The 21,687-nt window shown below is 56.1% G+C and overlaps 4 protein-coding genes across 4 annotated transcripts; all 4 read right to left on the bottom strand.

Moving 5' to 3' along the window:
• Positions 1-205: 205 nt before the first annotated feature.
• On the bottom strand, positions 206-658 carry LY79DRAFT_536392 (uncharacterized protein). The gene has a single exon (XM_060556593.1). It carries the CDS (start codon positions 622-624, stop codon positions 247-249), a length of 378 nt encoding a protein of 125 aa, XP_060419575.1. The 5' UTR covers positions 625-658; the 3' UTR covers positions 206-246.
• Positions 659-989: 331 nt separating this feature from the next.
• On the bottom strand, positions 990-1,454 carry LY79DRAFT_536391 (uncharacterized protein). Its single transcript, XM_060556592.1, has one exon. It carries the CDS (start codon positions 1,340-1,342, stop codon positions 1,160-1,162), a length of 183 nt encoding a protein of 60 aa, XP_060419574.1. The 5' UTR covers positions 1,343-1,454; the 3' UTR covers positions 990-1,159.
• Positions 1,455-3,579: 2,125 nt separating this feature from the next.
• Positions 3,580-5,280, bottom strand: LY79DRAFT_505074 (uncharacterized protein; the record flags this gene model as incomplete). Its single annotated transcript, XM_060553575.1, has 1 exon — positions 3,580-5,280. One exon carries the CDS (start codon positions 5,278-5,280, stop codon positions 3,580-3,582), a length of 1,701 nt encoding a protein of 566 aa, XP_060419573.1.
• Positions 5,281-12,672: 7,392 nt separating this feature from the next.
• On the bottom strand, positions 12,673-21,618 carry LY79DRAFT_505307 (mitochondrial protein from FMP27-domain-containing protein; the record flags this gene model as incomplete). Its single annotated transcript, XM_060553607.1, has 1 exon — positions 12,673-21,618. The coding sequence occupies one exon, from the start codon at positions 21,616-21,618 to the stop codon at positions 12,673-12,675; it is 8,946 nt and encodes a 2,981-aa protein (XP_060419572.1).
• Between the last annotated feature and the right edge of the window lie 69 nt (positions 21,619-21,687).

The following is a 21,687-nucleotide window of genomic DNA, read 5'->3' as shown; positions in this document are numbered from 1 at the left end:
CTCCTCCCTCAACGGTGATCGGTTACACTCCTGCACAACTGTAGTGCACTTTTTGTACACTATCCTGCCGGGGTGACGAGTGAGTGAGTGCTGCTGCAACATGGGAAGGGCTTTCTCTCACGGAGTCACTGTCCTGGCAAAAATAATAATGATAATAATGAAGAAACCGCCCAGAAGGACCCTTAAATCAACCGCCCACGCACGCCCCCTCTAACCCCCCCCCTCCCCATCTCCACACACACATTTTTATCCATAGCAAAATGCAGACACCAAAAAGAAAATATAAAAAATAATAATAATCGAAAACTCGACATCGTGAGGTTCGAAAAATAGCACAAAAAGACATGAGTCGCAGGGACTTTGCCGGCAAAAGCGCGTGTGCGCGCCCCCCCCCTTCTCCCCTTCCCCTCGAACGAGCGCCACACCCGTCGCCACAAGCTGCCATGTGCAAGCGGGCGCACGATCGCTTGAGCGCGCTACGTCCCGAGCGGATCCCGGCGATTTGGCACCACCAGGGGGGGTTGCAAAGAGGTGGCAAACACATACGCAACGACCCCGTAACTGGAACAAAATCCCACGAAGAGAGGCAGAGAAAGAGAGAGAGAGAGAGAACAAGGGAGCCATTTCGTTCGTGCAGAGAGAGAGAGAGAGAGAGAGAGAGAGAGAGAGAGAGAGAGAGAGAGAGAGAGAGAGAGAGAGAGAGAGAGACTCTGGAGCCCTATCCGTGGACCCGCCGCTTGTCGTCGTTGCTGTCAAGTGCCGAGGCGTGGCCCCCCCCTTTCGGAGGAAGACGAGCGCAGGAATCGTGTATCGTGCCCACTCGTTATATCCCAATGGCTTATGGGGGTGTGCGTGGGGGGGTCTTCCTCCGAGTCTTGCCGGTCTCTGTTCGGCAACTCGGAGACAGATGACCTGCCATAAAGCAGATGATGGGGGTTAGGCCACTCTCTCTGTGTCTGTCTGTGCCTGTCCCGGTCCCAAACCGGGCAAGAGAGAGGGAGGGAGAGAGAGAGAGAGAGAGAGAGGGAGAGAGAGCGAGATAAGGACCACACACGTCTTCGGCTTGGCCGCGTTTGATGCGGTGAATGACGGCCCGCATCTCAACCGGACCCCCCCTCCCTCCGTAAATGCGTGACCGCCAGTTCACTCTGCCTGCCAGCTATCCATCAGAGCATTGGCGAGCCATAGTTATGCGCTTGCATAGATAGGCCATGGGCGGTGGGCGATGGGCGGTCTGTCGTTGTCGGAGGTTGGGTGCGATGTGTGGTGTCGGTTGCTCCAGAAAAAAAAAACAAAAAAACAAAACATAGACAAGTGAGCAATGGGTTAGGCCTCCATGCATCAGTTGCTTTTCACCACCCCACGTTTGAGCAAGCAGCACCCTGCTTGATAGAGTTTCGACTCCTCACTCCCACCCAACCACAACCAAGCACCTTGCGTCGTCGCCGCTGTCGCCGAAATAGTGTAGTGGGTAGATGAATGCATATGAGGATATCATTGTCAAATATATGGATGGGATTTTTGGTATGCAACTAAAATCAACATAGTATGCTGTGCGCGCCTGTAGCGCTCCCCCTCTGATCCTTCCATGCGCATTCCATTGTCGCATTGCCTGATTCCCATGCTTGTACTCCTGCTAATGCTGCTCTTGCTGCCACTGCGCCCCAACACAATCAACCGTGCGGTGCAATCACCTTCCCGAACAAAAGGGGAACAAGAAAACCAAACTCCATAAAAACTCCAACCTTCATGTGTCGTCCCAAGTCTCGTGCATTCGGCATGCAGAGATAGAGAGACATCTCAAAAGGAAATTTGTTACCCATGCCCTGTCCTCCTCCTCTTTCTGATGTGTGCCCAGCTGCCTGACTCGTACCGCTATCGTCTCCGTTTGCTCATTTTGGCGTCACAACTCGGCCTGCATTTCACATGCGAGAACCGAGTCAAACTCTACCAAGGCGTGGGGAGCACCTAAAGGAGCTGGGACCGATGGAAAAAAGTCCCCGCAGGCTGCACACTCCCAGTCCTTGCCGTGTGTCAAGTGTGGATTCTTATTCCCGAGTGGATTCGAACCACCCATGAGTCTCGCCTCAGAGACCCGGGCTTTGAAGCGTCTGCCGATTGGTCGAGTGTGGAGTCGAAAGAAAGGACCGAAGATGGCGAGGTGGATGGTGTAAAAGATGAAAACAATGACAAAAAAAAAAAAAAAAGACCCAAAATCCTGTGCATGCGCCCTCAAATGCTCATCATCCTCGCTATGCATGTGGTGTCGAAGCAGATAAAAAAGAAATCAAAACTGCCGCGTAATGAGCTCCGGGTCCTTTGAGTGGCAGGAGAACATGTCGGCAGGGCTTGGCTTTGCATCTCCCACGCTCGTCGTGGTGATACGAGTTCGTCGTCGCATGTCGGTGGCATCGGACCACGTCCTCGGAACCGGGCCGTGAGGCCAGCAGTCGCGTGTGTACGGTATGAACGCTTGGCGATGTATGTGTGTGCGCGTGCGCGCGATGCGTGTTGGACGTGTGTCCGCCCCATTTGCTCTCGTCGTGCGTGGGTGGCCGGGGAATCCTGCCAACGCATCTCGCATCTCGCCTCTCCTCCCGTTTTTCGTTGGATTGCTCCGCTCTCCTGTTTCAAATAATTCGAAAATGACTGACGGCGCGGTTGGCCATCCTCACTTCGGCTCCGTAGATGATGCTCGGTTCTAGAAAAATTGACAAATGAAGCAGGTGGTCCCGACCCGCTCAGATCGCAAAAGTGCTGCTGCTACTCGGCTCAATTTCAAACAAGAAAAAAAAAAAAAACCGGTGCAGGCGGTGGGCGAAATGCAAAAGGTCCTCTGAGCTATTACCAAACGGTAAGGTAAGAGCGTGGGAAAAGGCCCGCAGGCCTACTCGTTCTAGAAGCGCGGTAGACCGAGGTGAGAAAAAAAAAAGAAAAAAACAAGGAACCACGGGCGGTCTTGGCTCGGTGCCGGTCTGCTAGTTCGAGCAATTTCGACTATTCGGGCAGAAAATGGAACCCTCACTCGGCAGAGGACCGCAAAGCCAGACGCGCGATGATGCTGACCATTCCGCGGTAACGGATAAGGCAGGCACTTAAACGTCGGGCCCCTGGTCGCTTAGGAATGTGAAAGTGCGGGTCCAAACGCTTCCCCGTAGGTTGGTGTCTTGGGGGTGTGTGTGTGTATGCCTTGCTGAATGACGATTCTACCCCGGCAGCCACGGTGCAATCAGGGCCACCCGCACATAATGCGCAGACCCCAGACCCCCCTCACCTCCCTTCTTCTGACTTCTCCGCGGACAACACAATCACAGTGTTGCACTGTCGGTCGCAGGCCGAAGGGGGGAGGAGGAGGAACCATGGCACAACAACGAAAAAAACAAGCTTGTCGCCGGCCACGCGACTTTCGAGCCCCGTAGGATTGTGACGTGCTCGGGTCGCGGAGTGCTTGCGACGCTGCTGCGACTTCGGCGGGCACTGCTGCTTCGTTGGATAATCGTATCGTCTAACTTGTCGCCTTGGAAGGACCCCTCGGCCGCAAGTGTGCAGTCCAACACCAGGCTAACCTAAATGTTGACTTCACGACTGAGACACCGGGATCCAGCGCGCCGGGACGCCGTCGGGGCCGACTTCGTAAGCCCGTACGCTGCCTTTTCGTGGGGGCAAAGCCCAGCGGGCGCGGCCCGGTCGTTGGTCGTCGAGCTTGCCCTGCTTCCGCATGGCCATCTCCATGACGGCGATGCGAATAAAGTCCGAGTTCTCCCGCATCTCCCGCTGCCGCATGCCTCCAGGGGGATACGTAAATGCTGTCTGGTTTGGAGTTTGGGCTGGTGGCTGATAAGGTGTTGACTGAGTCATGCCCGCCGATGTCGTCGGAGAGGGGCCCCGGGCTGATGTGGGCGGTGCGCTGCGGCTTCGCTGTACCTTGTACGTCTGCATCTGGATCGAGGCAGTAAAGCTTCGCGTTCCGGCAGGCGTGGCCGTGGTCGAGTGGGGCTCAATCCGAGCGTTGGTCGTGGGGTTCAGGTATCGACGCAATGCGGCAGACGGCTCCTCTTCCAGTACCGGCGGTCGGCGCTCATCCGTGTACGGCACCTTGGGGTCGATTGTGAGAATGGACCTGGTGAGGAAGTCGTCGGGCGGAATCGACGAGAAGTTGATGGCCGAAATGGACCGCGCAGCCGAGCGCAGTGCGCGCAGTGATGCAGTCAGGTTGGACTTGAAGGCCGACTTGAGGGGGCGGAGAGGGAACGAGTAGTCGGAAAAGGAGAACTCCGACTTGGTGTCTTCCTCGTCCTGGGATTCGTCAAAGACTCCGAAGTCGACATCGTCCATGTCGGTCCGGTCGCGAGACAACGGGTGGTCCTCGGGCTGACCGGGAGGGGACGAGACGGGCTCCAGAGAGCGCCGGGGCTGGCGAGACCGCTTCCTTCGCGGGCTGGATCCGTAAGGCGAGCCGACGGACGATAAGGTGTCAGTCGAGAAGGAATCACCCAAGGAGGGCACCGACTCCATCGACACTGTTCTAGTAGAGAGAACGGAACCGAGACCGCCATCGCTGATGGACATGTCGTCGTCGGTCAGGTCGTCGGGGGGCGAGAGCAACAAGTCCATGGGGCTCTTGCTCCCGAAGGTGAGGCTCAGCTCCTTTTCGCACACTTGCTGTCTCTCAATGACAGCCTCAAGGGTCATGGCCTGGTCTCTGGCCAGCCTCTGCCTCAAGCTTCGGCGGGGCCTGGGGATGTCGGTGACGGCCAGCAGAGCCAGCATAGCAGGGGGGACGGCATCTGGCGAGTGCACATCCCTTGGGCGGGGGGGCTTCCGTTGAGCATGGCGATGAGAGGCGTGAAACGTATTCGACTTGGTCTTGGAAGGAATCTGAACCGGCGTGGTGGGCGTGGTCGGCCGGGTGGTTACGCTGGTGGTTGTCCGGGGAGGGCTCGAAGGCGCCAGCTTAGACGTTTCGCGACGAGCATCCTTCCTTTTGGCCATGGTAGCTGAGGTGGCAGTGGGAGTAGCAAGGATAGTTTTGACGGTGACGGAGACGTTCTGGGCATCCTTTTTCCGATCCGGCAGGGCAGAAGGCAGAGCCGTTCTGAAAGAAGAGTTGGTCGGGGTGGTTGTCGTCGTCTTGGCGGGAGTCGAGCTGGAACTGGTGTCGTAGCTGCTGTTGCTGGTCGGTTTGGGCGTGAGGGACGATGAGAAGGGAGGGGGTGATGAAGGTGTGGTCAAGGCCGAGGGCTGCCTATTGTAGTAAAGGAAACTCCTTGGGGACATCATGGCAGCGTCTGGACATGCCCCTTGGTGCGCCAGTGGCTCGGCGGGGCAAGCCAGGCCCGACAAGCAAGACAGGTTGACAGGGAAGGGGTGTGGAAAGGAACCAGACCAGGCACAACTGCGCACAAGCAACTTTGGGGCCGCAGTGCAGGGCAGGGTGCTGTGGAGCCGGGATTTGCAAGTATGACTTCGGGGGGGGGGCGTGTGGGCGACTGGAACTGGCAGGGCAGAAGCAAGTGGGCCCTAGTATAAACCGTCGGCGGCGGCGGCGCAAGCTAGGGACAGACAGTGAGATGCCACTGGCCGACCAGTGGAGTTGGAGACCTTTGGAAATTGGCTTGGGGCGTGTGGGCGTTTGGGCGTGGCGGATTGTCCTGCTCTGCTCGTGGAGAAGGACAACGCACGATTAGGGGACCAGTTCGACCAGTTTTCGGCGCGGTGGACTTGGAGGAACGGACGTGCTCGTCTGGCCTTTGGCTTTTTTCCTGTTCCTCCTTCCGCAGCTGCTTGTGTCGCGTGCCGGGGGCAGGGGTCCCGTATGTTTTGGTCACGTAAAGTTAACGATGCAACGGCTAATCAGCGTCGAGGTTTTGCAAACAGCCCGACCAGGAACCGCGGAGGAACTTTGAAGGGCAATGGTTGCTGGGAAGGTGACGCAGGGGAGCACGGGTCCTAAGGCTTGTATCGTGTGCTAAACTAGTATGCGGTGCGGGTGCGATGCGCGGTTCCGCAAGGAATCCGAATCGGGCTTTTTCTTTTTTTGTTGGGAGCTGCAGGTCGAGGTCGAGTCCGTTGGATCGAGAGAGATGCAGAAACGAGGAAGCAGGTGATGGGAATACCGCCGGCGTCCTTGCGGATTGAGCGAGAGCGCGGTGTCTTGTGCGTACTGTGTACGTAGAGCCGGGCTCTGGAGTGGGTGCGGTCTGCGTAAAGTTGTGGAGAGCGGGAATGAGTCGGTTTGGTTGTTCGAAGTTTAGGGATGACGATGCTGGGTTGCGGAGAGACGGTGTGCTGCTGCAGCCGCGATAAGGTGACACAAGGAGAAGCTGGCGGTGGTTAGGACGAGGCTGGCTGCGGCGCTTGGCTATCGCAGGATCGAGGCCCGTCACAAGTGTGAATTCGAGACTCGGCAATTATTGGTACTAGGTATAAATGATTGAGACTTTGGTCCTGGAGTTCGTTCGCAACGGTCCGGATTCAAGGTATTATCAATAGGTATTGTCGTCGGCGGCGGAGAGGGGATGCGGGAGGCAATATGATGAGCGCGGTGCACAGAGTCACAGGCAGCAGGTACTTAGCGCGCTGTGCCTGCCTTGGTGCGACGAGGATGACGACAGGAACCGAAAGCCGGGAGTTGCGAGTTCGAAGGGTGGCCGAGTTCAGAGGCGCGATGCAGCACGGAGAAAAGAGGCAGCACAGGGAAGAAAATCGAGGGCCTGGAGATGGGAGAGGAGGCTCTTGGTTTTGGATGATGGGCAAGGAGATTGAAACAAAAACTACCACACGCACTCACACCCACATACAATTAAATCAAGGCTTCGGCGTCAACTGATTAATACACCAACATGACACCTCATCAAGGCAGCCGAGAGAACACATGGAAGGCCGGTAGATACGGATGGGGGGGGGGAGGGGGTGAGGGAGCACTGATGCTGATACGGGACGGGACGGGGGCCGAGATGGAGGCAGGAGAGATAAGGACTCTCTCCCTACCTCTCTCTCTCTCTCTCTCTCTCTCTCTCTGTCTCTGTCTCTCCCTCCCTCCTCCCTCTCAACCTCAACCTCCCTCTGTAGTGTGTGTGTGTGTGTGTGTGTGTGTGTGTGTGTGTGTGTTTGGTGATGGTGGTGTCGGGGCCACCTCAGCCGGTGAAAGAGACGATATATCCCGTACAACCAACCTAAGCACAGGGCACCAGCGAACTGTCGACTGACTAGAGACAAGGGGGCGACGAAGGAAGGGAGGGCGGCCTCGTTCTTGACCTATCTCGGTCTCTCTCTCTCTCTCTTGCTCTCGCTGTTGCCAAGGCAGTCAGTTGCGAGTGAGCTGACTGGCCCTACTGTTTCCTTCCTTCCTCTTTGCTTGCTTACTTGCTCGCTCACCTGCCTGCCCGATTGGGGAGCTACCTACTTCCTTCCCAAGCAATCGATTACCAGTATAGGTAGGATGCAACAACGGACAGGCACTGGTAGTGGTGGAGGCAGAGGCAGGCGCACATGCACAGGCCCCATCCCTGGACGAAAGATCGAGGGAAGGAACACCCGTGGAAGTCACTGATAAGGAATCCAACCGAGCCTCTAGAGTCGCACACGTATCCGTAGACTTTCGGGGACTGCGTGAAGTGACGAGTCGTAACTGGTCAACGTTACCTTACACCCGCAGCACATGTTCGGGCTTTGAGATTGGGGTGACATGGAATTTGGGGGTCGCCAACACGGGGTAATGGAGTCCACGGGGGTCAGTCACTCACACTCTCTCACTCTGTCTCTTCGCTCAGTCCGACCTCTTCCAATCTGTCACCTCTCATTATCTCTCTCTCTCTCTCTCTCTCTCTCAGTGTGAGTCCGTCCCGCGGTCCCGTTTCCAAGTCACGCGCTCGACTGCTCCCCCCTGCACTGCTGGAAATATTGTCGCTACGTGCCCCATGAACCGGGGCAGTGCGATGGCTACGAGGATTGACATAAACCGTTCCAGGTTTTGGGGGCATTCATTATTCGGCTTTTGGCCGTGTTACAACCACAGAGCCTTGCCTTTTTTTTTTTTTTTTTTCAAATTTCGAGAGAGAAGCAGCCAGTGCAGTGCAGTGCAGTGCCGGCGGAAATCATTGCCTCCAGTGACAGTAACAGTGACACACTGATCTGCCCGTCACACTCGAGTGGTCCCTTCGGCTTTGCCAGAGCCCGTCATAATAGTGGGCATTTGGAACCGGGCCCAGCACAAGTCCAAGACTCCTCAGCAAGGACACGCCGTGTTCGTGCCCGGCTGACCCGGTCAAGGCCCTCCGCAGGCCATGGCCGCCAGAGCAGCGAGAGCATTCGGCCCATCAGCTGCAGCCAATGAGAACCTCGGGACTGCTTCTGCGATGGATCAAGAGCAGACCCACCCTTATGTAAGCCGACCTGGTGACGCTAGAGCCGACTCTGGGGAAGGTCTTGCCCGGTCATGCACGGGCACAAACCGCCTGTGCCGTATTATGCGTCCGTCCTTTTTATGCGTAATACAACTTCCTTATCAGCACCCGCCCGCACAAACAACATCGCTGGCACTGTCAACACCTGCGACCGCTATCAGACACCAGCGAGCGATCCCTCCCCTTCCATTCTATTCCGCTCACCGACATACCCAGTTGCGTTTCTCCCCGCATTGCTCCGTCACGCTCCTGTTGTATCCATGTATACGAACCTGGTCGACCTCGAGTGTGACAACCTGCCCCGGGCCAGCGGCAGGCTGCTTGCTACTAACCGTGGCCCTGAGTCGACGATCGATTCATGGGGGGGGGAGGACGTGCTCGGCACTAACGGAAGGCTGTCGCTGGCCTCTGCCTCATCCCATTCTCGGCCCTTAACTCCGGCCAGATACTGAGGGTGCGAGGTGAAGATCCGTCTTGCCACCGGATAGCTGGCCTAATGCCTGGTCTGGACTTTCATCTAGCCTCGACGGCACGTCTGATCCGTCGTGCCCTTGAGTCCTCCAACACGAATATACAAGTACGTACGTATGCTTGGCCGAACAGTCAGTCTCCTGCAATACTCCGCAACAGCTCCTATCGGCCTCCTCCGACCCCAGACAAGCCAGTTGTGCTGTGCTGCTGTATGCCCGTCCGCCTCCACCACCCTGCAGAAGCTCCCGACCGTCGCTGTTCCCCCCTGCCGGCCTATGCCATTTGCTTTCATCGACGAGACAGATAGGCTAACGGAGGGTACCCTCATACATCTCCATCTCCAACGGAGCTGGTCCTGGCGTGCGGTCTCATGTCTTGCCCTCCGTCCTATCCCATCTCTTGGCCACCATTGCCCGCCAAACCGTCTTTACCCCCCCGTTCAGCTCGCTCGCTCGCTTGCTCGGTCCAATAGGACTTCAACCTTCCGCTAGGATAGTCTTCGAGAAACTAGTACGGGATACAACGCACCGTTTTCAACCGGATTTCGTCCGTCACCTCGGCGCCTCTCCCGCTTTCAGCACTCCTAACCACTTTCTCTTACGCAGCACATAACATCTAAAAGCTTGTGCAAAGAAGCCCTCGAAACGAACTGCCCATCGACCAATGAAAACCGAACTCCGGTCAAACATCATGCCATTCATTTGCTACGCGACATGATTCGACTCCTTCTTGGCTATTTGCCTATATCGAGATCCAAGTCATCCTATCTCTTGCAGCCACGATTCAAATCTTTGGGCATGCGGGCGGGATTGGATCTGATCCGATCCCTCAATCCAAGAAACCTGGCAAGGCGGTTGCTTCATTTCCCTTTTTCTCCTTTTTATCTTTTTGTCTTTTTATTTATTTATTTATTCGCACCTCCCTTGCACAATTTTCTTCTTCTGCCACCCATCAGCTTACTTATCGTGCCACCATACCCCCTTTCCAATACCTAGACTTTTCCAGCCGTGTTGGACATGGAAAATGATCTTCAGGGCTGTCTCGTTGGCCAGTGTCTCACTCGCCTTGGCCCGCCATCTTAGCCTTGCCCATCACTTACCCGTCCCTATCAAGACCGCAAACATCCAACCCACCGATTGGGCCTTCTGCATCAGTCATCGATGCCTGAATGCGACAATCGAATCAGTTCTGCCCGCCCGCTTTGAGCAGAGATCCGGTGGTTAGGCCTTTCACTTATTCTCTGCATGGCACTTCAATATGCGAATGCAGCTGTGCTCGTAGACGAGCAAAGCCAAGCCAGATGTATGGCCGAACAACGACGGCTGACCCTCGGCAGGTCGTCCGGAGGCCGGCGCAGGCAGCCGCTCACACGCGTATGTGCGTGGACTCACAAAATAGCAAGAGTCATCATCAATGCACCAACCCTCCCCGAATCTAACGACGCCATCCCACACACCCCCTCATGCTGATGAACTCGGACACTTCCTTATCGTCGTTTGCTGATTCGCCGACCTTTACCCCAGCCCTGCGTCATACAGCGCGCCACCATCATCGACTGGCGCTGGAGCTGGTGTGGGTGTGAACGGGGGTGGCGGCAGTAAACTATTGGAGACCAACTACGGTAGGTAAACCAGGACTTGAGTCGCGCGCCATCCCAAGATATGCCCTGCTTCTGTGCTTTCTTCACAACTGCAGCGGTATGCTTTTGCGGGGTAGAAACATCCGGCATGCAAGGGGTTTCGCCCAAAAGCCCAGCCGCCGAAACTCTCTCTCCTCCAGGACCTCAACGTCCTTGGACCGGTTCTTGCTCTGCTGGCATAGAGCCAAGACCGCGCGCATGGCGTTCCCATCGCACGAGATGAATGCACGAGCAATTGCGGGCCGCACAGGCTCCGATGCAGGTTTTGGTTGATTGCGTTGCCCAAGTTACGGCGACACGAGGACGTGACTACTGCTTGAAGCAGGTCCAACACCAACATCAGCGCCAAGACCCCAAGACACGGCTTTGGATCTCAACGGCGTCCTCCCCAGCAGCACGGCCCTCGTCCTAAGCTGAACCCTCCCCGCCAATTGCGCGTCACGCTTCTCCAAACCCTCCCATAGCCCCGAAAACCAACTCCTCGCCGTCGTTGTAGCCGTTCATTCCGGTGTTCCCTTAAGCGGGCGTGTCTTACGTGTGGCTCGACACCTCACGTGTTCGATGTCTATAAGCGTTCGTGACCATTCTTCATCAGATTGCGGTACTATCGGCATCAATCCGAACATGGGCAATGCTAGCAAATGCTCTCGTCGGGGCTGTCACGCTCTCCTGTCTCGAACACGCGGCCCCAGGCACCGTGGGCACGATATACAAGAAAGCCTGGAAGTAAAGTGCTGGGAAGACGACGCTGACCATCGCTGAAACAGCCTCCCTCCACATCCACGCCCCGAGATCCCAGTTCTTCCCGGTCAGGTTCTAGAGCCTCCAACTCCCAATAGCCAAACCGACGCACACGGGATCACTGGCCCAGACTGCCCATTCCTCCCCCCTTCCCCCGCATCCTTGGCGCCGCTGCCAATGGGAGCATGCGATCCAACGACCTCGCGCGGGAACTCAACCAACATGCCTCTCTCTAAACCGGCTAGCCCTAGTCCCATATCCAGAGAGGAAATGTTGACGATAAAGACGAAAAAGAGGAGCGCAGGTGTGTGTGTGTGTGTGTATGAGAAACGAGGCATGCCCGCTTCGCAAGAAGTGATGATCCTATTCCCCGGCTCTGTTCTGGAATGCGCATCTATCTCCCTTGCCACTCTCCCCCCTCCTCACCAGGACAAGAGTCACATGTGTTGCCTGTGTTATGTGCCGCTCGCTACTAAACGATCAGTCGACTGGCTCTCCCCGCCAATGCAATATTGCCCCAAGGGAGCTGCGGCACGGTCCCAAAGGGAAGCAGCATCTCTCGGGATCCGTCATCGGGGCCAACCGTCACCACCGGACCCAAAAGGGCTCACGTCTTCCGTGATTTATAGATCATCGTGAATTAAGTGGACTACCAAAAAGAACTCTCCGTTTCCAGACCATCGTGACCACCCAGAGGGTTTCTAATCTATCGAGGAGCCCGCGCATGAGCACGAGATTGGCAAAGCTGCCGTCGAACCAGCAACCATACCTATCCATCTATAACCGGAAATGCCGCATGAATCCAGAGCAAACGTATATATACGCCAAATCGATCTGAACAGATCCGTTACGATAACCAATGCTTCTTCGGAAAAAAAAATAAAAAAGAATTACGTTTGTATTGAACCCCCCTGTGCCTACACTCGACGTCCACTTCCCCATGTCTCTCCACGGTTTCGTGGGCGGAATCTCTCTCTCTCTCTCTCTCTCTCACAAGACGGACCCGAGAGGGAAGCCCGTTTGTATGCTTCGCTCTGATTACACACCTCTCTCCCCACGTCTCTAAGGATCTCATTCTTCAACCTCTCTCTTCCGTGATAAAATGGTACAAAAAATCTATGAACCGGCCGACGTTGTAAAAGTCTGCGTGTGCGACAATGTCTTTGGGCGTACGTGTGTGTTTACCGCCAACGCCGCGTGTCGTCGGAAGACGAAACAAAACACAGCAAAACGAACGAATCCAAATGTTTACCTCCCTGTTCCCGCCCCGTGGTGAGCCCTATTCTATAAACCCGGCGCCGCATGCTTGAGTCCCCCACCCCCCGCCCCCCCTTCCCCCTGATTTTTTATTGATTCCCTCGCACTGGTTTGATTACCGGCCCTGAATGTTCACTGCCAAGGCCTCGTTCGTTCCTACTATCCCGTCTTGACCCGGCTGCTCACCCCAGAGAACCGTTTCGAGCTCTTGGGGCTGTCGGGGTCGGCGTTGTTCGGGTCCTCCTCACCCTCCGGCGTCTCCTCCCTCTTGTTCTCTTGCTTCTGGCTGCCCTCCTTCTGAGCTGCGTCGCGCTTGCGATGTGTGAGTTGGTTGAGCTTGTCGCGGAGGAACCCGCTCCCCGCCGTCCTTCGACGGTCGCCCGGTTCCGCGCTCGCCCCCGACCGCGACAGAGATCTTATAGTTCCGCCGCCGGCCTGGTCGAACGGCGCCAAGCTGCTCCTGGAAGTGGGGCGCAGCAGCTCGAAGCCGACGCTTTGTGTTGACGCACGGCTGTCTAACGGCGTCGGCGGCGTCATCATGAGGAAGCTGGGTATAGTGGGCTGTTGGTTGCTCGATCCGCCGGTCTGTTGCGAGCGGCTACTGGCGATACTGGAGCTTCTGCTTGTGGATCGCGGCATCGGAATACTACTACCCGAACTGCCGTGGTAGGAGCGGGGGGGCGACCGGGAGTAGTCTACCGGCGAGTTGCCGAACAAGCTTGACGAATCGTCGCTGTTGTTGATGCTTTCGGCGTCGTGCTGTGACGATGACGAAGGCGCCGGTGCCGTAAGAGAGGAGCCGGTCGCCAGTTCCCGAAGTTTGCTGGTTTGTGCGCCGCTTGGCCGGTGTTTGAACTTGTTACCAATGATCGCGCCCGTATGCGAGATGAGAGCTTTGATAACTGCCTTCTTGAGAGCGAGAGCGAGATCTAGGTTAGACCACGTCTTGTTGCGCCACTCGACCGCCGGCATGCGGAAGACAAAGTCATGCACGTCCTCGACGTTGCGGTTATCCTTGCCCTTGTAGCTGAGGCACAACACCACCGATGGCATCTTGATGTGCGCAAATGTCATGTAGTTGCTCGCACGCGACATCATCTTAGTAAGGTCATCGGACGGCTTAGCCTCTTCTGTCTTGGACTCCTTGCGCAGGCCGAAACGCGACTTCTTGCCATCGCTGGCGGCCGTACTTTCTTTTGAGGAGAAGCCGGTCGATGTACGGCCGATCCCAGGGCGAGGTTCCTTCGTTGACTTGAGCGACTCGTATGAAGGCTTCTTTGACATGGTCTTGCCGGTGCCAACGGATCGGAAGAGGCGGAATGTGTGACCTTGGCCTTCGCCAGTGTTGACTGTGAGAGACTTTTTGCTGCTGATCGACTTGGTGGGGGAGTCTGAATTCAGCGTTGGGTGAAGACGCAGCTCAAGGGAGCCTGGCCTGGTGTTGAACCCATCCTTGTCGCTAGCAGTAAGGCGGCCAGACCCGGACAGCGAGTCGTCGTCTTCCTCGTCGTCTTCCGTGGGAATGTGCTTCAGCATGAACGGCGAATCGTTCTTGGCCTTGTTCTCGCCATCGATGCCGGGGAAGATGTACTCAAAGATCCGCTTGCCCACCTCACGCTCGAGTTGGATCTTCATCGGAAACAGGTTGACTTCGAAATGGTCCATGACGGGGATGCCGGCGATAGCTTCAAGCATGTACCAGTAGACTCGGATCATTTCCTGGTTGCCCAAGTCGGCCGCGCCCTTGTCGCCATCGACGTAAGGTGCAATGATTTCTGGATACATGGCGTCGGGAAGAAGGTTCAGTCCAAAGACCTTGCCGACTCTGATCAAGTTGATGTGCGACCCGTCCGCATTATCAGTCCGGTCGTATTCCACGTCCTTGAGCTGCAGCTCGACGAGTGGCTCCTTGTTGTCTCGGAGCATATGCCAAACCGTGTCTCGTGCAATGATGCTCCACTTCAAGAGGGCGTTGCTGTCAGAGTTCGTTTCGTACCTGCGCTGCGAAGACGTGATAGCCTTCATCATGAAGAACAGCTCATCCTCGCAGGCTGCCAAGTCCCGTTCGAGAAGAAGTCGGTCCTCCCAGCCCTGCTCATCCAAGTACTTGGAATAGATCTGGAAGTGGGACTTGATGTCTTGCAGTTGGCGGATGCGCTCTTGTAGTTTCTCCACCATCTCCGGCGTGCCGCTCAGATCGCTGAAGTCCGAGGCCAGCATAATCTTCTCCAGGCGCTCGCTTCGCGTCTTTTCGAGAGGCTCATTGTACATGAGTAAATCCAGTACAATGACGTACATGGCGTAGTAATCGCCAGAGTTGCAAAGAGCTCTGGCGTGTGGGAACTCAACCCAGAGGTTGTCCATCTTCCTCTCGTTGCTCGGCTGCGACGAATCGCCGGCGCCGTCGGTATTGACCTCGTCATTATATTTCAGACGCAGAGTGTTGTACTTCTCGTAACGAAGCATGGCCGAGGTCTTCTGCACCACGCGGTTGAAGCCGAAAGGATCAGTCTCGAAATCGAACATTACTTCCATGGGAACCCACGGCGGCCACGACGACGTGGCAGGGGTCCCGTATCGACTGCCGGCATAGGTCGTGACGATGTCCGAGAAGTACGATTGATGAGTGACGAAGAACTGAGTGCTATCCATATTGACGAGGAATCTTCGCTGCACGAGACCGCTGACCACGTCTGCAAGTCTCTTCTTGTCCATGACCTCGACAACCTTGAGTTCCATGCCCTTCGACGTGAGGATGACCACGTTCTTCTTATTCTTGTCGCTCTGCAGCTGGATTTGCGGAGCAATGAGTCGAACGTGGTAGCTGTTTTGTGGCGTGAACTCGTCTGAAATACCGCTCGACAAGTCTTCGATCGGCAAATTGGGGACATCATCATCGTCTTCCCCGCCAGCGTCAACATATTTTTTGCCGTCTTTTAGAATATCCTTGATGCGATCCTCAATGTCTTGCTTAAACTCGCGCTCTGCAGCATCGAGATCGGGAGAAGTGCCGGCTGTGGCACCCCCCGTGGGGGTTCTGTTCTTACCAGCCGGCTTGGGGTTCTGTTTGGCCTTGTACTGCTCCTCTACGATATCCAGTATAAATTTGACCGCGGGCCGAGATAAGTAGTAGACGAAACCTCTCCGCTGGCTGACCTGGTGTATGTATCGAAGAACAATGTTTCGAAGGGTGTTGTTCCACTTAAAATGCAGGTTGTGAATGACGAATCGGTTGTTGAAGTCACTCTCAAATTCTGCGCCGGAAGGTATCGTCAAGGAGTTGTCCTGCTCGAGCTCGACAGACTCTTCGGACTTGCCGCCGCCGCCGCCACCGTTCTCCCGCCGCTTAAACATGCTGCTGCCGGCTATGGGCGACTTGTTATTCATCTGACGGAGCATGTTCTGCAGGTAAGCCTTCTTCCTCTGCAGAATGGCGCCTTGCTGCTGCAGGCTTTCGAAGGCGGCGACGAGTTTGGGGTCTTTTGCATCGTCGCGCACAACTTTAAGTTCGGCGTCTCCGAGACTTCTGCCGTAGTTCTCGATTTGGACTTCCAGCTGCTCCAGGCGTTCCTGAATGAGCTGTGCCTGGACTCGACGAGGATCGTCATCATGGCTCATGATGCAGAAATGAGTCGGCTCGTCACCGAAGGGGCTTCTGCGGTCCGGGTCGCCTGCAATGACACCGCCGATATCCGTTTGCCGGAAGTAGGTGAGACGAGGCGCAAACGCAAGGGGGAGAATCTTCGTATCGGGGTTGGGCTCCGTTGGCAAAATCCAGTCCAGTTCTACAAAGTCGTCCATGTCGATCCAACTCAAGTCGTTGTCGGGAATGGTAAAACGCGAAAGATCAGCACTGTCCTCCTGCTGATTTGAAGTCAGGTCGGCCATAGTACCCTTCTTGATGGCTTCCGTCGTTGTGCCCCGTATACTTGCCGAAACGGCGCGGACATCAGCTGCTGCTAGGTCGAGCTGGGCCGCGTGAAGCTTGATACCGCTTGTCTTTCCCTTAGTTTTGCGACCGCGGTCTCGTGTGTTGAACTCCTCGCGCCTCTGGTGCAGGTCCAACATGAAGCTGTCGAAACGGACCTTGAGGCCTGTCGCGGAAACACCACTGTCGGTAGCATCTTCGGCATCCTTATGCTTATAGATGTGACTGAGGAACAGAGGTGCCAGCAAAAGATTATACTTGATGGTGGAGAGATGCTTGCCGAACTTCTTGCTGTTTCGCTCCCGGCCTGGCCAGAGTGATCCTTGACGGATGGGCAACGCCATAGCGCCGCCAAAGAGGGACCACCAGGCAAAGAAGTGGGTGAAGAAACGAGGCGTACAATGGACCGTGTTGTAGCTCCTTGACGACTCTACGTTGTCCGCCATCCAGTCACGGTCCACGGGGGCTCTGACTGCGATTGACAGATGGATGTGCTGACTTCTGAATCCACGGAAGGCATCGTACGGCTGGTCCTCGGGCTTGACATGATGAGGAGCCCGCAGTACAACGTCGTAATGCGGTCGGAACTCAAAGCTGCGTTGCCCATCCTGGATTGCGCGTTCGAAAACGAGGCCGGTCATCCACTGCACCTTGCCGGAGAGCTTCATCACCACTTTCTTGAAGGATGCCCCGGACTTGTAATTGTCTTCGCCCACGAGGCTTTCATCTTCACCTGTTCGCCTCGCAGCCTCTCGGACCTGGTGGCTGTAGTCGGGGATTGCCAAGACGTATTCGCCAGAGTCGACAGTCATGAATCGCTTTGGATCGTCGTCGGCATTGATGTTCCATTTGACGTCATTGCGCCAGCACATCAGAAAGCCTGCGCCATTGCCAGTCACGCAGTAGGGATCGCGCGTTCCTTTGAGCGCAAGATGCATGTCGCCGTCGCCCCTCCACGCCACGTGTATCCTGGAATGGAAGTTGAGGCGTATCTTGTCCCAGAAACCAACTCTTTCGGAAAGATCGACTTGGGGTTTGGTAAAAGACTCAATGACCATCATCATGTCTTGAATGGCCGGCTGGTAGGCTGGGCCCCAGGTAATTCTTGTCGGCAGAGCTGTGTTGATTTCAATGCGCATGTTCGAGTATGACTTGACTGGTCCAATTGTGCGGCGGACGTCAATGGCAAAATCGCCTTCGTCGCTGCCGCCAGCCTCGAGGTTTCGGGGCGGGACGATGTTGACCTTGATACGGCGCGTAGACTCCATCCCACGAAACTCTTCTGCTATCACAAAGTTTGTTTTCAGGGACATGGCCGGGAGCCTTGTCGACTGGCCCGCCTTCAAGCCGGGTATGTGTATAAGGGGAAGCGGGTAGTCGCGCAGGGAAATCCTGGCCTCGCCAAGGTCGATCGACACATGCATTGGAACAAGCAACCCATACTTCATATCCTTGGGCATCCCTTTTCCGACGGAGTGTATGAAGTCTGGTAAGTCTTTCATCGCGAAGGTCGGCTTGTCGATAACGAACTGGAGATCGGTGATGAGTGCGGACATGAGTGCGGGCCGTTGGGGCACCTCGAGAATATTCTCCGTGTCCTCCAGATCGTCGGGGAGCTGATCAGGACCCCAGAAGAGACCGCGGATTTCCTTCATGCCGTTCTTTGCCGTGACGTAGAACCGGTCGATGCGCTTCTTCCAGCTCTGCGCGTTGTAAGCATCCAGCCGTGCCCGTGCCTCCTGCTCCGCTACTGAGGCTGAACCTGTGAGACCGAGGCCTCCGCCGTCAGGGTCATATCTCGGTGCTCTGCCTCGTAAGCGCTCATCGGAACGGGGTCTTCTTCCGTCTGCACTTTGGCTCCGGGCCCACGAAGCTCCGTTCTGCTGCCGCCCACGGTGGAAGAGAGAACGAGCTCGCAGTTTGCCCGACTCTCTTCTTGACTCTTGATCGCGGACCTTTTTCTTTTTGACCTCAAAAGCTTCCTCTCGAGCAAGTCGCTGCATCTGCTCGACTCTACCTGCGCGATAGATCATTCCGAGCTTCCACTCGAACGCACCGTCCTCAAGCTCGAAGAGCAGTGAGTGTGTTCGGACAGACACCTTGGGTACGTTCTTGGGATCACCCGGGGCTTTGTCAAGGATGTACTCATTTGTGCCGGTTTTGAAGCGATGATGAAGTTGCTTAACCGACTTCAGGGTATTGATAACGTTATCCGATATCTTGTTAACCTGAACCTCGTGAGGTACAGCGAACCTTATGGCGTCAGAGTTCACGTCGATCATCTTGTCCTCGTGGTAGCCGCCGTTAGGAAGCTTCCGCCGAGACTTGCGGTAATCAACCCTGCCGCCCTTGATGCTGATCATCCTGGCCCATGTGGTTCGCATCCTGGGGGGTTTGACATAAACACGAACGAGCTTCGACATTAAGTAAGGCGCGGTCCATCTATGTCGGCCGGCCTCGACCCCGTAAACTTGCAGCATCAACTGAGGATCGTTAGGCAGCTCAGCCTTGACTTGCACAAGAGCCGCCTTGAGATCAATTGCTATCAGCTCCGGCGTGCCCGTCGAGTACTCGCTCATGTCGATAAAAGGCGACTCTGGCGACATCGGAGGCGAAAGCAAGTCGCTGGTCTCCTTCCGCGGGCTCGTTGGCGACATGGGCGGTGAGCTGATATCCTGACTAGACCTCATGAAGGCTTTCCGCAAGATCATGATAGCCACACCGACTGAGTAATGGCGGAAAAGGGAGTATTGCAGGAGAACAGTACGAATTCCGGCATGGATGTGGAAAACCGGGCCTTGCTGGTCACTCAAAGCCTGGAAAGCTACCTCGAACCGCGGCATGTTGACAAAAGGTTCCAGTTCGACCCTGTCTTCGGATTCGACGATGTAAGCCTCCAAACCTCTGACGTGGAACGCGACTCTCCGCCCGTCACCGTGGGCTTGCTGCTTCTTTCTGGGCGGCGGTGAGATAGGGCTCCTGAGCAGGTCCGAGTCAGGGGCCACGGTGCGACTGTTAGCTCTCCGCCGTGACGGTCGTCGTTGAAGCCCATCCAGCCTCTGCGCGCGGTACTCGGCGGAGAACTCGTCGAGCTGCAGAGATACACCACGGGTGTCATCGGAAATGTCTTCGTCGATGCCGGCAATCTCGATGCTAAAATCCGATGCTTGGAGCTGGAGCTGCAGAAGCCAAGATGGCATTGCGCGCAGGAAGTTCTGCTGCTTAGCGGACGTGTGTCGGTTAGGGCGCTTCTCTGGTTGCGCATTCATCCTCAGCTGTCGCACAATCTGTCTGAGACCGTCGGTGATCTCAGGTCGCACCATCTTGATGGAGGAGGTCTGCAAATTGCCCGATGCAACAACATGGACGTCCGGGGTCGCACTGAGTTGCACTTTCAACTCGAAAGACTCGGTTTTTATCAAGTCGAATCGATTGCTCGACGACGTTTGGTAGTACAGCTCGTGGGACTGCACTCTCATGGTCGACGCAAGTGAATAGTGTAGATCTTCCACAGAGGAGTGGAACGACTCCATGTCGAGCGAAACCGACGAAATAGAAGATATAATCAAATCAAAATCGTCAGAAGCGGCGTGTTGGTCCACAGCCGGGAGAGTTACGCGGAGGACTGGCTCGTGCATGGTAAACTTGATATTAGCCTTGGGTAATAGCCTCGAAATGAGCATATGACGCGGATGGTGGTTGAGGCGTGGCCTTTTCGAGGACTTGGGCTTTAGCATGGCGACAATGAGCGGCAGGTGATGAGGGTCGAGGTCCACCGAAGGAGATGTTACTACGGAATTAGCGAAGAGGATGTTTGCATTCCTCTCCTCGGCCCCCACGTCCTGCGTCATCTCGACCGTCTTGGAGGGCAATGTTGTCTTGACGGTGGTTGTTGCCATTGGGATGTAGATCAGCCTCTCCGGCTTGCCGTCGCCGTCGTCGACGCCGACAGAGATGGACAACGCTGCGGCGAGAGCCTCGTGAGCGATGTCCTTGGACGGGAAGTACATTCTGTGGGAAGGGGACTTGGGGTCCAGGCGGTGCAAGTCGATGCCGACTTCTTTCATGGAAGCATTCAGCATGACGGGCTTGGCACTGGGCTTGACGGACTCCACCTTCTTCGTCATGCCGATAAAACTGACGGCGAACTGGACCTCCTTAACGCCCCTCAGGATCGAGCTGATGAATTCCTTCGAATCAGATACCGTCTGGATCAGTTCTTGGTCTGTGCTGCCCGGCTGGGCGACCTCGTGTATGACCTTGTCCATGAACACGTCGGCTGGCTCGTCCAGCAGTGTGGATGAGCGCGCGGCCATCTTGCATTGCTTGAGTCTATCGGCGCAGATCCGGACGTCGTCGTAAGGTATATGGACACGACCCAGCTTGAGCGCGATGGCAGCATCTCTCAGCCCGTCGAGCGCTTCGTACAAAAATCCGTGAATATTCAGCGTCGCGTTGTCGAGGATTTCGAGGGATTCCTTGCCCTGCGGTGTGAAAAGAACGCTGCGCAATGTCATTATCCACTCGGCCTGGCGCTGTTTCTGCTTGTTCCTGTCGGTCCGAGACTGGAAGAAGAAGCGTGCGCGGTCTACCATCTTGCGCCGCGTGTCGACGGCGACGGTCAAGCTTCCGAACTGCACATCGCCCACGTCAACGACCTTGATCGTGGAATTGGTCGCGACGACGTCGACCATGCGCAGCCAGTTGAGCTTGCGATGGGCCCTCTTGATCCGGTCCTTCAGCTTCATAAGATGTTTCCAGGCCTGGCTCCGAGGCGGAGGGCCGCCGTTCCGACGTAGCAGTGGCACCTTTGGCTGTTCGGGGGCCTGGGCCTCAGTCTCAGTTTCCTCCGCATCGGTGCTGTCCGAGTCGGTGGAACTATCCTCGCTCTTCTTTCCCTCGAGCTCGCCAATGTCGACCGTGACGGTCAGCTCGCTGATAACGACGCTCAACCATGTGGGCTGGGCAAAGGTTGGACGGTGAATGTTGAGCCCCAGGCCGCGAACCTCGATCTTGCACCCATCTCGTGGCGTGTACGCGAGCCGGCGGAGGGAGAAATAGCCTATTCTCTGTATAGATACGCCGGTAAGGATTCGGACGACGGCGAAGAGAATAAAGGAGGACAGGTAGAGCAGGACGACGACGCCGAAGATGAAGGTCGGGTTGAGCAGAGCCATAGTGAGGCCGCAAACGACTTGCGCGATCGATCGCTTCGCTATCTGTACCACCGCCAACAACAGCACGAT

The sequence above is a fragment of the Colletotrichum navitas genome (genome assembly GCF_030913465.1).
Source record: "Colletotrichum navitas strain CBS 125086 chromosome Unknown LY79scaffold_3, whole genome shotgun sequence".
Taxonomy (NCBI): Eukaryota; Fungi; Ascomycota; class Sordariomycetes; order Glomerellales; family Glomerellaceae; genus Colletotrichum; species Colletotrichum navitas.
The sequence above is the reverse complement of the archived record's forward strand: the minus strand, read 5'-3'. Positions and strand labels throughout refer to the sequence as shown.